Raw genomic sequence first — 12,458 nt, forward strand, 5'->3', positions numbered from 1 at the left:
ATGTAAGGTAACTTGGATATTGATTTTGTAAGTAGAGAAAGTCAGCATAAGAATCATCAAGAAGAGTGTAAGACTAACCAAGGGAGAAGTTGATCTGATGGAGTGGGATTGAAAAGCATTCAGATGGGCAGGGGTGTCAGTCACTGAACTGAAAAAGCATGAAGCTTATGGCTTCAGTGGACACTCAGTGACCTAGAAACATTGTGTTAACTACAATGGAATAAATGGTTCCAGGTTTGTTGTGGTGCAGGTGTTTTTGTGTGTGTGTTGTTATTTGTTTGCTTTATTTTATGTGTGTTTGGTGGCTGTCGTGTGGGTGTATTTGCTTGGTTTTTAACAGCTAAACACAAATCAGTTATGGGTACAGCCCTCGGTCTTGATAGCCATGTAGCATGCGTGCAGAGTGAGTGATATTCCTAGTATCCTTGCAGTGCTTCAGTAATACATTCCAAAATAGATCCTTTTACTCCTCCTTTCTGTAGGGTCCTCATTAAAGCAAACAGCATTTGACAGTCCCTTAGATGGCATGAGTTGCTCTCCTGCTTACAGGAGCAGGAAGCAGAAGCGGCAAGAAAAGCTGAAGTACAGTGTACCTATTGCTGCTGTCTCTGCTGAAAAGAAGAGGGTTAGATCTTGGAAGACAAAATAGATCTGTGCAAGGGACTGAAAAAGGATGGCAAAGGTTGAGGATATAGCTTCTTTTTCTGGCATTGATGTGTCACTGGCAAAAAAAAAAAAAAAAAGGCAACAAATGGTGTCCTCTTTATTGGCTATTTTGAGCCCTGACAAATGTTCTGGCTTTGGGCTCTTCTGAAATTCTGCTTTCTATGCTAGCATGGATGCAGCAACAGCAAAATTCATAGCTGAGGTGTGGGGTTTGTACTTTGGAGAAGGTATTAAGGTATACAGCTGAAGAAGTTGTCTCTATTTATTTCCTCAGGGAAATATGTAATTCAGTTAAATTGCTCCCTACCAAAGGCCTGAAATTATATACTATGGTCCATGGAGTGTATACTTCGTACTTGGAAAAAACTTACTGCTTATGCATGTACATGATGAGTTGTTAGCTGTAAATTCAGTCTTGCTGGCTCTTCTGGCTCATTTAATTCTCTGAATAGTAAATAAAGGGGCCGTAGCTTGTGTGACTCAAAAAGCACCCATAGGTCCTGCCGGTGGGCTCTACTTCCTTACCCCAGTTTTATGGAATATGTCAACTAAAAATCTCCCTGGACAGATGCAGGAGATGCTAGGTAAATAAGTGAGTTTATCCCCGTTTTGCTGACGTGCTAGAACCTATTCAATACAGGGCAACAGCCATCACAGGCGCTGTGTTCTGTATGTGGTTGCTTGCATCAGGGTGATCAGAGATACAAAAATTACTTAGGGCACTTTAACATGGTCTGAGATACACACTGTCTTCTTTCAGGGTTTGCTAGAGAGGGGAGTAAGGGAATGGTAACAAGGGCTGTGCCAATAGTGTTCATCTTCTTTGATCAGATTTACAGAGCTTTACAGTCTGACTAAAGAAATATGATAATATGAACTGTCTTAGTAAAGAAATATTCGCTTTTAGTGGTAGGCTGCAGATACTATATTTTTCATATACGGAAATGAACCTTCTCTATTTTTCAAAGTGGAGGGGAGGAAGATGGAGTTGATCTGAATTGTTGCTGCCACTCAGTAGTCTACAACAAGCACTAAATTAGAACTTGGATTTAATGACTTCACTTTCTTTTTCTAAAGAAACATAAATGAGCTTATAACAGGTTTGTACTTTCAGGTATTATTGAGCAGAACTGGCCAAAGTCTTTCAGAAAAATAGCATTTGTATTGCAAAGTGCTAGTACAGTAAAGCTGAAGCTGGTCAGGCTAGGATTTAAGAACGTTGTAATACTAACAGCTTACATCTGATGTGTGTCCTATTTCCCCACTACCTACTAAACGGCCCGCAGTAACTGACCAAGGCATTGAGACCAAGTACATTGAGACACGCAACCTGGGCCACTTGTGTTAGCAGACATGAAGTGGAGCTGTGGGCAATTGCAGGCCACCCTGAAACCCACCCCAGTGTTCATGGATGAACATCACCGCAGCCTTTGTGCTGCTTATGCTTGCAGTAATAGAGTTGGTACAGATTTATAGTGCTGTCTCTGAACTGGCAACAAAACAGCCTCTTTTCTGTATTTTCTGTGCATTGCAAGGATGTAAGATGTGATAGAGATTTTCCTCCCTACAGTGTCTGTGCTTGAGAGAGAGCGACTCACTAGTTGTTGTAGTAGTACATGTGGGCATTGAAGACATAAATGATTATAACAAATGGTCCAGGCTATATTTGAAGGAAAATCTTGCACTTTCAGGCCCGATGGAATAATTAGAAAACAGAGAGCGCTACCCTTTGAAAAAATATTAATAATGATTTAAAAAAAAAAAACAAACCACTACATCTAACCCTTAATAAGGACTGACGTGTACTCATTGCTGAACGGCAGAATTAAAAAGATCATGAAGAGTGCAGTATGGAGGAATTATAATTGTGATAGTTCAGTTAAGGTCCCCAAGTGGGTGCTGTTCCTTTTATGCTGCACTGACAGTAAAAGAGAGTGAGCCATCATTGCTACATTTAACACTTGTACATTTTTATTTAGTTAAATCAGCCATTGTACACATTGCAGCTATGTATTGTTAGTGTTTTTTTTTTTTTTAATTTTTAACTAATACATGCCCTCATAGATATATTCAATTAGTGTTATCACCATGGGAACAAGATGCTGATTCGTCAACTTAAAATTCACTTCTTCTCACAGTATTCAAGTTCTTTGATAACACAGCAAAAAATCAAAATAAGAGGTGAATAACCATTATGTTGTTACACAGAACATCATCTGCACCGCAAATAACACAACAGAAATGCATTTCTTTAGAGCCCCATTCTTGTAGATCATCCTGTGCTGTCTTTGACAATAAGAAAGCCATGATGTATTGTGAAATGTCTCATCATGGGTCTCGTTCATTTTGGCTACCAAAACACCTTTTTTTTTTTTTCTGCCTGCTAAAAAAAAATGTTAGCATGGCACCTCAGGTTGCTTTGCCTGCTGGAAGCCAGAACTCCCAAGATGTTTTCATGCTTTTGGCATCATTATCTTAATGAGAAGTGCCCTTGTTCTGAGCACTGAGTGAGTCATAAAAAACAACCAAGCAAACTATAATCATAGAAGGCCTGATAAACTTGGAAAACTCTTACCCCCTACAGTAGAGAATTTGTTTTTAATCTGTTCTTGAGTATACTATTTAAAAAAGAAAAACAAATAGCTGTTTAAAAACATTTAGTGTGTTTGTTTGCGTGCGTGTTACATATGCTAAAACCCTATAGAGTGCCCGCCACTAAATATTAAGGTATAGAATACCAAAAATGTCAGCTCTTTGTTTCCTTTTTTTTGAAAATAAAAGTGCAGATATGCTATCGTGGTTTTCAGAGGGTTGGTTTAGAAATATATATATATTATATATAGATAGGTAACAAAATAGGAACAGAAACTGGCTTTCAAGGATTGTGAGCTTTCTCTTTAAAAAAAACGCTTGATTGGAGGATAAAAACTGCTCGCTCAGTGCTAAGAGGGCCAACAAGCTGACATGATTACAGGAGGGTTTGGTTTTGACCTTCAAATGCCACATGCATTTATCGGAAAAGAGGCAATCTTGATAAAATATGGTGAATTAATTATTCTCTTTGTATAGTGGTTAAGTCTTTCTCCCATAGTTATCTACAGTGCAGTGGCCAGCAGGACAGTGTGGTTTGCTAAAGCAGTGATGAAAACAAGAAACTACTGTAGTTATAATTGTTTAATACACCCTGGCACATGTCCAGATCTAAAAGATTTTAATACCGTATGCAAATGTGCCATAGATATAGCTGCTAGCAAGTTGGTTACCTAATCAGGTATTTTTAATTTTTTTTTTCTTTTTCTGGAAATCTTTAAGTGGCTATCCAAAGGTCTTAAAAGTATCAATGGCCACAGTCAGCTGTTACTTCAGGAGAACAGCTGAATTTCCAGGTCTTTAGCCTGACTCTTAGAGCCTTTAACTATAATAGATCCCTAAACTGGAAGTCTTATGGATGCAGTGGATCTGCAGTGCTTCCTCCTCAGTCAGTCTGTGTTCGTAGTGTTAACATTATTTTAATAATTGCTGTTCAGCAGTGTCAATAGACCTTGTAATCCATGATGCTAATTGTATTCAGAGGCAGTGTGTTTTCTGCAGTCTTGTAAGTCCAAATACTCTTGCTATATACAGTTTACATGTTAACTCCCTTTTTTCATGATGCATGTACATAGTCACTTGAAGAGGCCTGTAGATGAAGTTGGCTTGACAAATGCAGTTTCATGAAGCTAGTGCAGAAGCAAAGGACCAGCAAAAAGTGGCAATGCTGACAAATTCCCAGTAGAGCACAAAGACGACGGTTCGGTGGATAAATCATCCTGAATGAAGGATGCTATCTTTGGTCACAAATTAGCTTACAGGGTAAAAAAAAAAAAAAAAAAAAAAGAAAAATCAAATACAGGGGGAAAAAATGAATTCACTGCATCTGCACAAGTAGAAATGGCAGTAGTGTCTTCCAGTGATTATGTAGATAACAATGTCTACACCTAGAGAAGATGGACGTTGCATACTGGATGGATGGTTATGTGGTGGTGTTGAGGGGTGGCAGCTTCTCATTTAGCATCCTGTTTCCAGTCCTCTTTGCAGAAGTGTCTAAGAAGCTGCTGGAGGTCGTGTTGGAGGTCATCCTGTGGTAGTGCTTCTGGTGTGTCATCCAGTTCTTCTATATGAACGTGTTTTCCATACTGATCCTTCATCACAGTCCTCTTCTGTGTGCTGGCTTTACTCAGCGTTGTCCTAAAGAAAAAGAATGAGAAATCTTTCTTAGAGAGCCCACAGTTCTGAAGGCTTTAAAAGATGCTCCTCCCCAGATGGAATTTTAAGGTTTTTAAATTTTATTTAAAGTAAAACGAGAAGAATTGTAAGCTGGCAGTTTAAGCCAGCTACTAAGGTCAGATATTCTTTATTCACTCTGTATTGAATGTAACACTACCATTTAACTGGCTTTCATAATGTAAACTAGTGGCAGTTCATCTCCTCATGCTTATTAAGCATACAGTTTTAGATGCTCAGCAAAAACGTGCTCTAACATGGGCATGCAACACACTTTGAAATTCACACAGGACCTTCCTAATTGCTGTATTTAACTTCAACACTCAAAGTTGTCCTGTAGAACACTGACATAAGATTCCTTCATGGTACTTTTTTTAAAAAGCTTTCTTAAACTAATAGCTTCTTCAACACTTGCTTCTGGGCAAGCCTGCCTTAAGACAGTCAGTAAAACTGTATTTGCTGACACTTACTTAAGTTGATGTGTGTGAGAGAGAGAAAATAGTATACATATTTGACTTATATTTATATCCATATATCCTCTCATCAATTTTGATAGTGATCATTTGAATATTGAGTCAACTAGTATGAAAAAATATTTTTGAAGTATTCTTGATTAATGTTGTTAACTGTAAATCATACTACTATTATTTTGTATCGCCTCCAAGGAAATCAATCAGGCAGTGATACACCTTTATACTGAGTCTAGCTAGGATGGAGTTAACTTTCTTCACAGCAACAGCCTGTGTGGTGCTCTGTTTTGGCTTTGTGCCCACAACTGTGTCGATAACAGACCAATGCTTTGGCTACTGCTGAACAACAGTGCTTGCATAGTGTTGGGACTTTGTTTTTGTTTTTTGTTTTTGTCCCCCCTGACTCTGCCCTCCTCATGGGTGTACTGGGGCTGGGCAAGAAATTGGATGTAGACACTGCCAGAACAGCTGACCCAAACTAGCCAGAGGGATGGTGTATGTCGTATAGCATCATGCTAAGCAATAAAAACTGACGTAGAGGAAGAAATGGGTGTGTGGGAGTGTCTGTCTGTCTTTCAAGGTGACCACTGCTCAGAGACTGGCTGGGCATCAGTCTGCTTGTGGGAGGTGGTGAATGATTCTTTGCATCATCCTTTCTTCACTTATTAAATTGTCTCTATTCAACCCTGTCCCAAGGAGAGCAGGGAAGGAGAAATAGCAAGCAGTTGTGCCCTACTTGGCTGCTAGCCCACATTACCCTTATTGACCGAGTCTTTTCAACTAACTGTAGACCTTTCCAGTGCGTATATCCCTTCCTGCAACAGAATGTTAGTAGTAATGATTAGTACTTTTGTAATGAAGCTTTAGATACTGCCAGTGGTTTCACTTTACACATTTAAATCCACTTATGTTCATAATGAGTTTGTTAATTCTTTTCTAGTAACAGTTCACTGACATGCCAAGCCAAACCTTTTAATAATTGATCCATCCTCTTTCATGATTTCTTTCTCTACTAAAGCAGGGAGTTGGACTTTCATTTGGTTACCTGTATAGCTCAATGCCTCAAATTAAAACATAAACTTCCAATTAAAACATAAGAACAGAAACCTAGGACAGAAGGTAATTGCTCTTCATACCTTAATACTTGATATAAATGAAGCTGAATGGTGAGAAAATGATGAATAGACAAACAATAGAGAAGCATCTGCCTGCCATTTGCATCCTTACAACCCTTCCCCAAACATACAGGTTAGTCACAGTTTTTTGGGTAGAATAGTGTCATTGTGCTAAGAATTGTACTGAAGCAGTCTTTGTACTTTCAAGTTTGAAGCAACCCAAATCAAGGCCCTGGAGCACCATGGTTGCAGAACTCATCCTTTGTGTCTATTTACAACAGCTGCTACAGCAGCCCTTTTCCTGTCACAGGAAATAGTCTCTTTTATAGCTGTCCCACCTGTCAGTTTGAGTTGCCTGTTCTCTGTAACTAGACAGGCATACATAGAAATAGATGGGTGATACCTCTGAAATGAAAGAATCAGCGAATTGGAGCCTGGCAAGTTCTTCCAAAGAGTATCTACTGTTACTAATACTTATAGAAAACAAAATAGGCAGCGTTTTTATTCCTTGTTGGCTGGATGTGGTCTTCTCTGTGTTATCTTCTGCAAACTTCTCAACTTACTTTTTGTTTTAACTAGAAAGATAAAGTGGCAGCTGCAAAGTGTGTTATTTCCCAAGCCATTTTTGAACCTCTATCACAGTATGTGACAGCTTTTGCTGGTTGTTTTGTTACTGTCAGGAAAGAGGGATCTGGCTGCTGGGACTGTATTTGTAATTGGAAATTTGGCATCTTGGTGTAAGCGCTTTTAACTCGTGCTGTCTTCCTGCAGTATTCCTTTTCTATTACTGAAATGTCTAAACTGATCAGAAAAAGCATAAAAACAGGAAAGGTGTTAATTAGCTTGATAGCTATTTCTTCCTTTCAAGAGGAAAAGGAGTAATTGCTGTGATACATCTGCCTACCGAGAGAGTAGACTTAACTGTTTCAATTTCTAAAATTAGGTCCATGAGGGGCACTGTATGAATGACCTTCTTTACGAGTAACCACACACACGACTCCTATAAACTTTACTTAAATCCTCTGCCTTATTATATTTTTTTAATCTTAAAAAGTTTCATAGTTAATTCTGTAATGGTAGCTTCTTCCCCTATGCATACTTAATATATTAATCTGTTCATAACATGGCCAAATATAACAACAGAGGTTTATATTTGGTAGTTGAGTTTAATGCTCCACCAGCAAAATTTTCAGTAGAGTTTGTCTCCAGGTATGTTGTGACACTTGTTTTAATTGTTACTTTAAAAAGGCATTTTTACCTCTTCAAAGTCCTCTTTGGCTGACGGAAGATCAGTAGCTAAGCTAGCATCTCCTAGGTGTTTCTCTGTTCTCTCTCCTTGCACTACAGTTGTCTTTATGACTTTGCTGACCTTGCGGCCTTCCACTGGTTCAGACTGGAAATTGGAGGCACTGGGCAAAACACCAGGTTCAGACAAAGTCACCTGGAAGGTTAGAAAACAGATTTATATTGGATACAAATTACATAGCAAATAAAATCTTAGTATCTGTTCTATGATTCTTTTTTAATCATTGCCACAGAAAACAAGGAATATCTCACTTCCTATGCGTACACATCAAAATAGTGAGTGTACATTTTATTACCTGCTTTACACCTCCAGAACAAGACCTTGTAAATATGTACCATTCAGACAGCAGGAACAGCCCTGGAAAACTTGTTCTGCTGAGAGGCTTTATGCTACAAGGGTGGAAACTGCTGCTGGAACCTGAACTAGCTTGAGGGTAGCAGGGATGCTGCCACCCTCTGCCACACCACAGGCTGCCATACTGGCTCACGTGTTCCAAGGCTGCTGAAATTATAGGAAGTAACAAGTGGGCCTCTTGCAGTGAATCTCTGCTGTATTCAGCAGGTAGTATGAATTAGTGGTATCCATTCATACTATAAAATTCAGATAGTCTTCTGAGGGGTGAGACATACTTTAAAATCCAAGAAACTCTTACAGGAACAACAGACTAGAATTTTAGAATACCACATGAAAGAGACAAACACAATTCTAATTGGCAAAATACAAATTCAGTGTATACGGGCTCCATGTGATATGGAGTAGTTCTGGTATGGTCAGCTAACTTAAAAAAAAAAAAAAAAAAGGCTTTGTTTTTATGTTCCCTTACACTCCTAGGGAATTAATTCTGATGATCAATTCTGGCGAGAGAGAACAGCAATCGTGTTCTTAGCATTTTGAATGACTGTTAGTTAAATGTTGCTTCCAATTGCAGTACTGCTGAAAGGAATCCCTATTTATTGGTTCCTTCCTCTCTGTCGCTACCTTAATTGAGCTGATACAAATGTCTATAAGGCTGCATTGTGATCTAAGGCAGGAAAAGACAAACTGAGAAGAACTTACCTTTTCAGGTTGTTTTTTCTTTCTTAATTACCTGGCTCTATAGTTTGCATGAAAGTAACACTTTTGTTTAGCATCTTCAAATCAAAGAATTCATGAGTACTTTAAACGTAATACAACTATATAGTTCTAGAATGGCTTAGCGTAGAAATCTGGAGAACATCAAATCATTTCATTACAACATTCACCAACTTCCTTATTAGAGTATGAGGTATAATAACACAGACATATTTGCCATTTATCTATATGACATCTTGGTACGTACTGCTTTCTTTATGAATTTAGTATTTCTCATGAATCACAATCTGTATCCTGACATGTTTTCAGAGACAACTGCCTTTTCTCCCACCCCCTACTTTTCTTTGTCTTTTTTGGAGGCCTTTCCATCTGTAACGAAACTCTTCAAAGGATCATTCAAAAATGAATCTTATACATCTTATTGCCATAAGATGTAGCTATTAGGTACACTGGTGGGCGTACTGCAGCTTTGTACCCTCACAAGGAAAGCGGATGATCTGACCTCTGACTGTTCACTGTCACTCTTCAGCACAACCCGTTTTACAACTTTGGAATAGCCATCTCCTTCTTCAACAGTGACAGGTTTTTGTGGTGTTCCTTGCATTATGATGTCTTCTTTTTCTGTGCCATCTGGAGAAACATATCGCCGGATGATCTTTCTAGTGACCTGAAGGAATGAAATAGAGCTTTGTCCCAAAATAATTAACAATTCCTTCTTATTCTCTATACAGAACTTTCTACTCAAAGGGCATCTTTCCTACACAGAAAAACCTACATAGATGGTTCAGCATTTTAGTCTTTAACACACATTCTCACAAATACCTATAGTAAAGCTGCACATTGATGCACTGGCCCTGCTTTGTTTATCCCACAGCAAAGCTTCCATAAACTTACTTCACAAATGGAGTGAAGATATATACAGATATGAGAGTGACTGTCTAAAATGGTAGTTACTATTAGGAGAAGCAGTATAGCCTCTTAGAGAGAAAACAGTTTACAACAGCATAACTGCTAAAAGTCATTTTTAGATTGGCTTTTTCAAAAGTATTAACTAATTAAAAGGCTTCTGAAAGTAAGAGGTTATCAACTTTGCTACCGAGTACTTAGAACTAGATCTGCAGAGGGACTTGGTCATTACACTATTATTGCTCGTGGTACTAACACTGCTGCCCTAGTGAGCTAGAATTAACCCGCTTAAGAGACCTAATCTGGTGCTTAAGCTTTCTAGGCAGTGGCAAGCCAAACACAGAGCAGCAGAAGGGCTCAAGATGAGATAAATCTGTCAGAAGGATGGCTACGCGTCTTTCTGTGGACACATTTCCACATGCTTTCACAGCTCCTTCTGACAAGACATTCTGTGCCATAAAAACTGAACTGTATGTACAGCTACAGAAATTCAGGAACCTGCTTGGGCACAGCTGAGTGAAGATTTCAAGGATCTAAAGTCTGGATTTAGGTGATTTATGGATCTAGCCCCCCATTAGTTTCATTAATATGAGTACGCTTATACTCTTAACTATTTATTAAAACAAACAAACAAAAACAAAACAAAACAAAACACCAGCACTTCCTCAGAAATGGTCAGGTCTATGTAGAATTCATGCAGGTCTATGTAGAATTTTCAATGGATTTATGTGGGAAAGTTAAACAATATGTCATGTTAAGTTATAAAAAAATATAAAACAGAATAATCCAAATCTTCACATTTTGGAGTCTCTCATGAACAGAAATTCTGGTTTCTTCTATGTTCAATTTTTAAAAATCATGCCCCTTGACAAAATAAAATTGGGCATGTATGTGGATTTATTTATTCTTCCTTTAAAGGATAGTAAGAAGGTAGCAAGGGGTGTACCTTCTTTACCACTGTCTGGCCATGTTCATCTGTATATTGCTCTTCTGTGACTGTTTCTGGTGGCATTTCAGGCATGCTATCAGCCTGTATGACAAAGAACAAAATTTAAGGAAGCAATGTCTTAATGTAGGTAATTTTTTTATTTAAATAAGCAACTTTTAAAATCAGTTAGAATAAAATTGAGAAATGTTAGAAAGAAATTGTTCTGCACTTGAATACCTAAAGACGTGCAAAGGAAAGTTACATAATGGACAGGCAAACGTGTTAGTTGACTGTGCTGCATATTGTCCTCCTCTTACTGAGGTGTTTAATGGGATGTAGAGTTGTGTTAGCAGTATTACTACAATCCTCTTTTCAAGAAGAGGTATTAGAATGGTTTATCTAATGACCATGCATTATTCAGGAGCATTGCAGCTTCAGGTGCAATACCAGCCACGTGGTTCTCTCAGCATCACTCCTGAAGGTATTACACCAGACATTAGACACCGCTGGCTCATGCAATCATTCAACACTCAGTACCTGAATAATCACCCGGCGACGAATGACCCTGGTAGTTACCATCTCGTCCTCGTCCGAGCTGGTCTCCAGCTCGCCTAACTCCTCTGCTAGCTCCTATTGAAAGCGTTGAAGCAGTGCTCTGTTGTATGCAGTGCTAGCACTACTTACAGGCTCTGTCTTGTTTTTATCTAAAACCACCGTCTCTTCTGAAAACTTGCGCTTTCAGGATTTTGCCTCTTACCTGACTTCAATCTGTAAAACACTTATGTGGGGGCAGGGGGGAAGCTTTGGCCACTTGACTGTATATTAGTTGTTCATTAGCATGTTGAAAGAAGATCAGTCTTTGTGATATTAATTCTATAAGATGGTCTTAGTTGTTTCAGTGCTCTTAAGGTTGCCAGAGACAAGCCTGAAATATGTTGTATGACATGGCTGAGATGAACCAGACAGTATTACTAACACCAACTCTGGCATTCATATGTATTGCATATGTTTTCTGCATTGCACAGAAAATTGTATGAAAGTATTTTAGTCCTCCATACTAAGAAGTGCATAGCATAGCATACAGACAGTAGGACTGAACAGCTTTAACTAGAGGTGAATGTACCAACAATCTCAGCACTGGAAAGAAAGGTCAATAAAAGTTAGTTTAAGTGTTGAGGTTCTCCTGCCCAGGGAAGAATTCAAAATTTAAATGAAGAGGTCAGAAGGCAAAGAGAAGCTGAAAAGAACTACTTGGGAAACATCTACAATATAAAAGCATAAGGGGGAAAATAAATAAAGTCGGTGGGGTGGGGTGGGTTTGGGGGAGATGAGGATTATTGTAGTGATTAAGTAGTACATTATGCTTGACAGCAGCCGTTGTATTGAGTCCTATCATAGCTAAGCTTTCAACATCACATTTATCCTATGCATTTTATATTCAGCATTCTTCTGAGATCCCAGAAGCAGATCTGTGAGACATCACTCTAGAGGTGGTACATTTGGCAACATAAACAGTGAAGAAAGAAGAGTCTGTTCCTAGGTGAATGTCAAAACAGGAAACCAATTCTGCTTAAGAACTGTTCTTTCTCTGCTCTGACTTCACTGATGAAACTAATTTCCTGCTCAATTATGCCTTCTGTTCTGACTTAAAACAGGCAAAAAAAGCTGTTTATTCTTAAACCTAATCTGCCGAGTACCTTAAATTCCCCTGAAAGCCATGTAGTTGCTCTCCT

The 12,458-nt window shown here is 38.6% G+C and overlaps 1 protein-coding gene across 1 annotated transcript in view; it reads right to left on the reverse strand.

Annotated features, from left to right (window-relative positions):
• Positions 1-2,615: 2,615 nt before the first annotated feature.
• ANK2 (ankyrin 2) overlaps positions 2,616-12,458 on the reverse strand; it is a 165,832-nt gene continuing 155,989 nt past the window's right edge. Inside the window, exons 46-51 of the mRNA XM_050710362.1 lie at positions 11,263-11,355; positions 10,744-10,827; positions 9,394-9,558; positions 7,773-7,955; positions 6,369-6,460; positions 2,616-4,893 (exon numbers count right to left, since the gene is read on the reverse strand). Coding sequence (XP_050566319.1) covers positions 4,710-4,893; positions 6,369-6,460; positions 7,773-7,955; positions 9,394-9,558; positions 10,744-10,827; positions 11,263-11,355 — 801 coding nt within the window. The 3' untranslated portion in view covers positions 2,616-4,709. The remainder of the gene's footprint in view (positions 4,894-6,368; positions 6,461-7,772; positions 7,956-9,393; positions 9,559-10,743; positions 10,828-11,262; positions 11,356-12,458) is intronic.

Source organism: Cygnus atratus, chromosome 4 (assembly GCF_013377495.2).
Source record: "Cygnus atratus isolate AKBS03 ecotype Queensland, Australia chromosome 4, CAtr_DNAZoo_HiC_assembly, whole genome shotgun sequence".
NCBI lineage: Eukaryota > Metazoa > Chordata > Aves > Anseriformes > Anatidae > Cygnus > Cygnus atratus.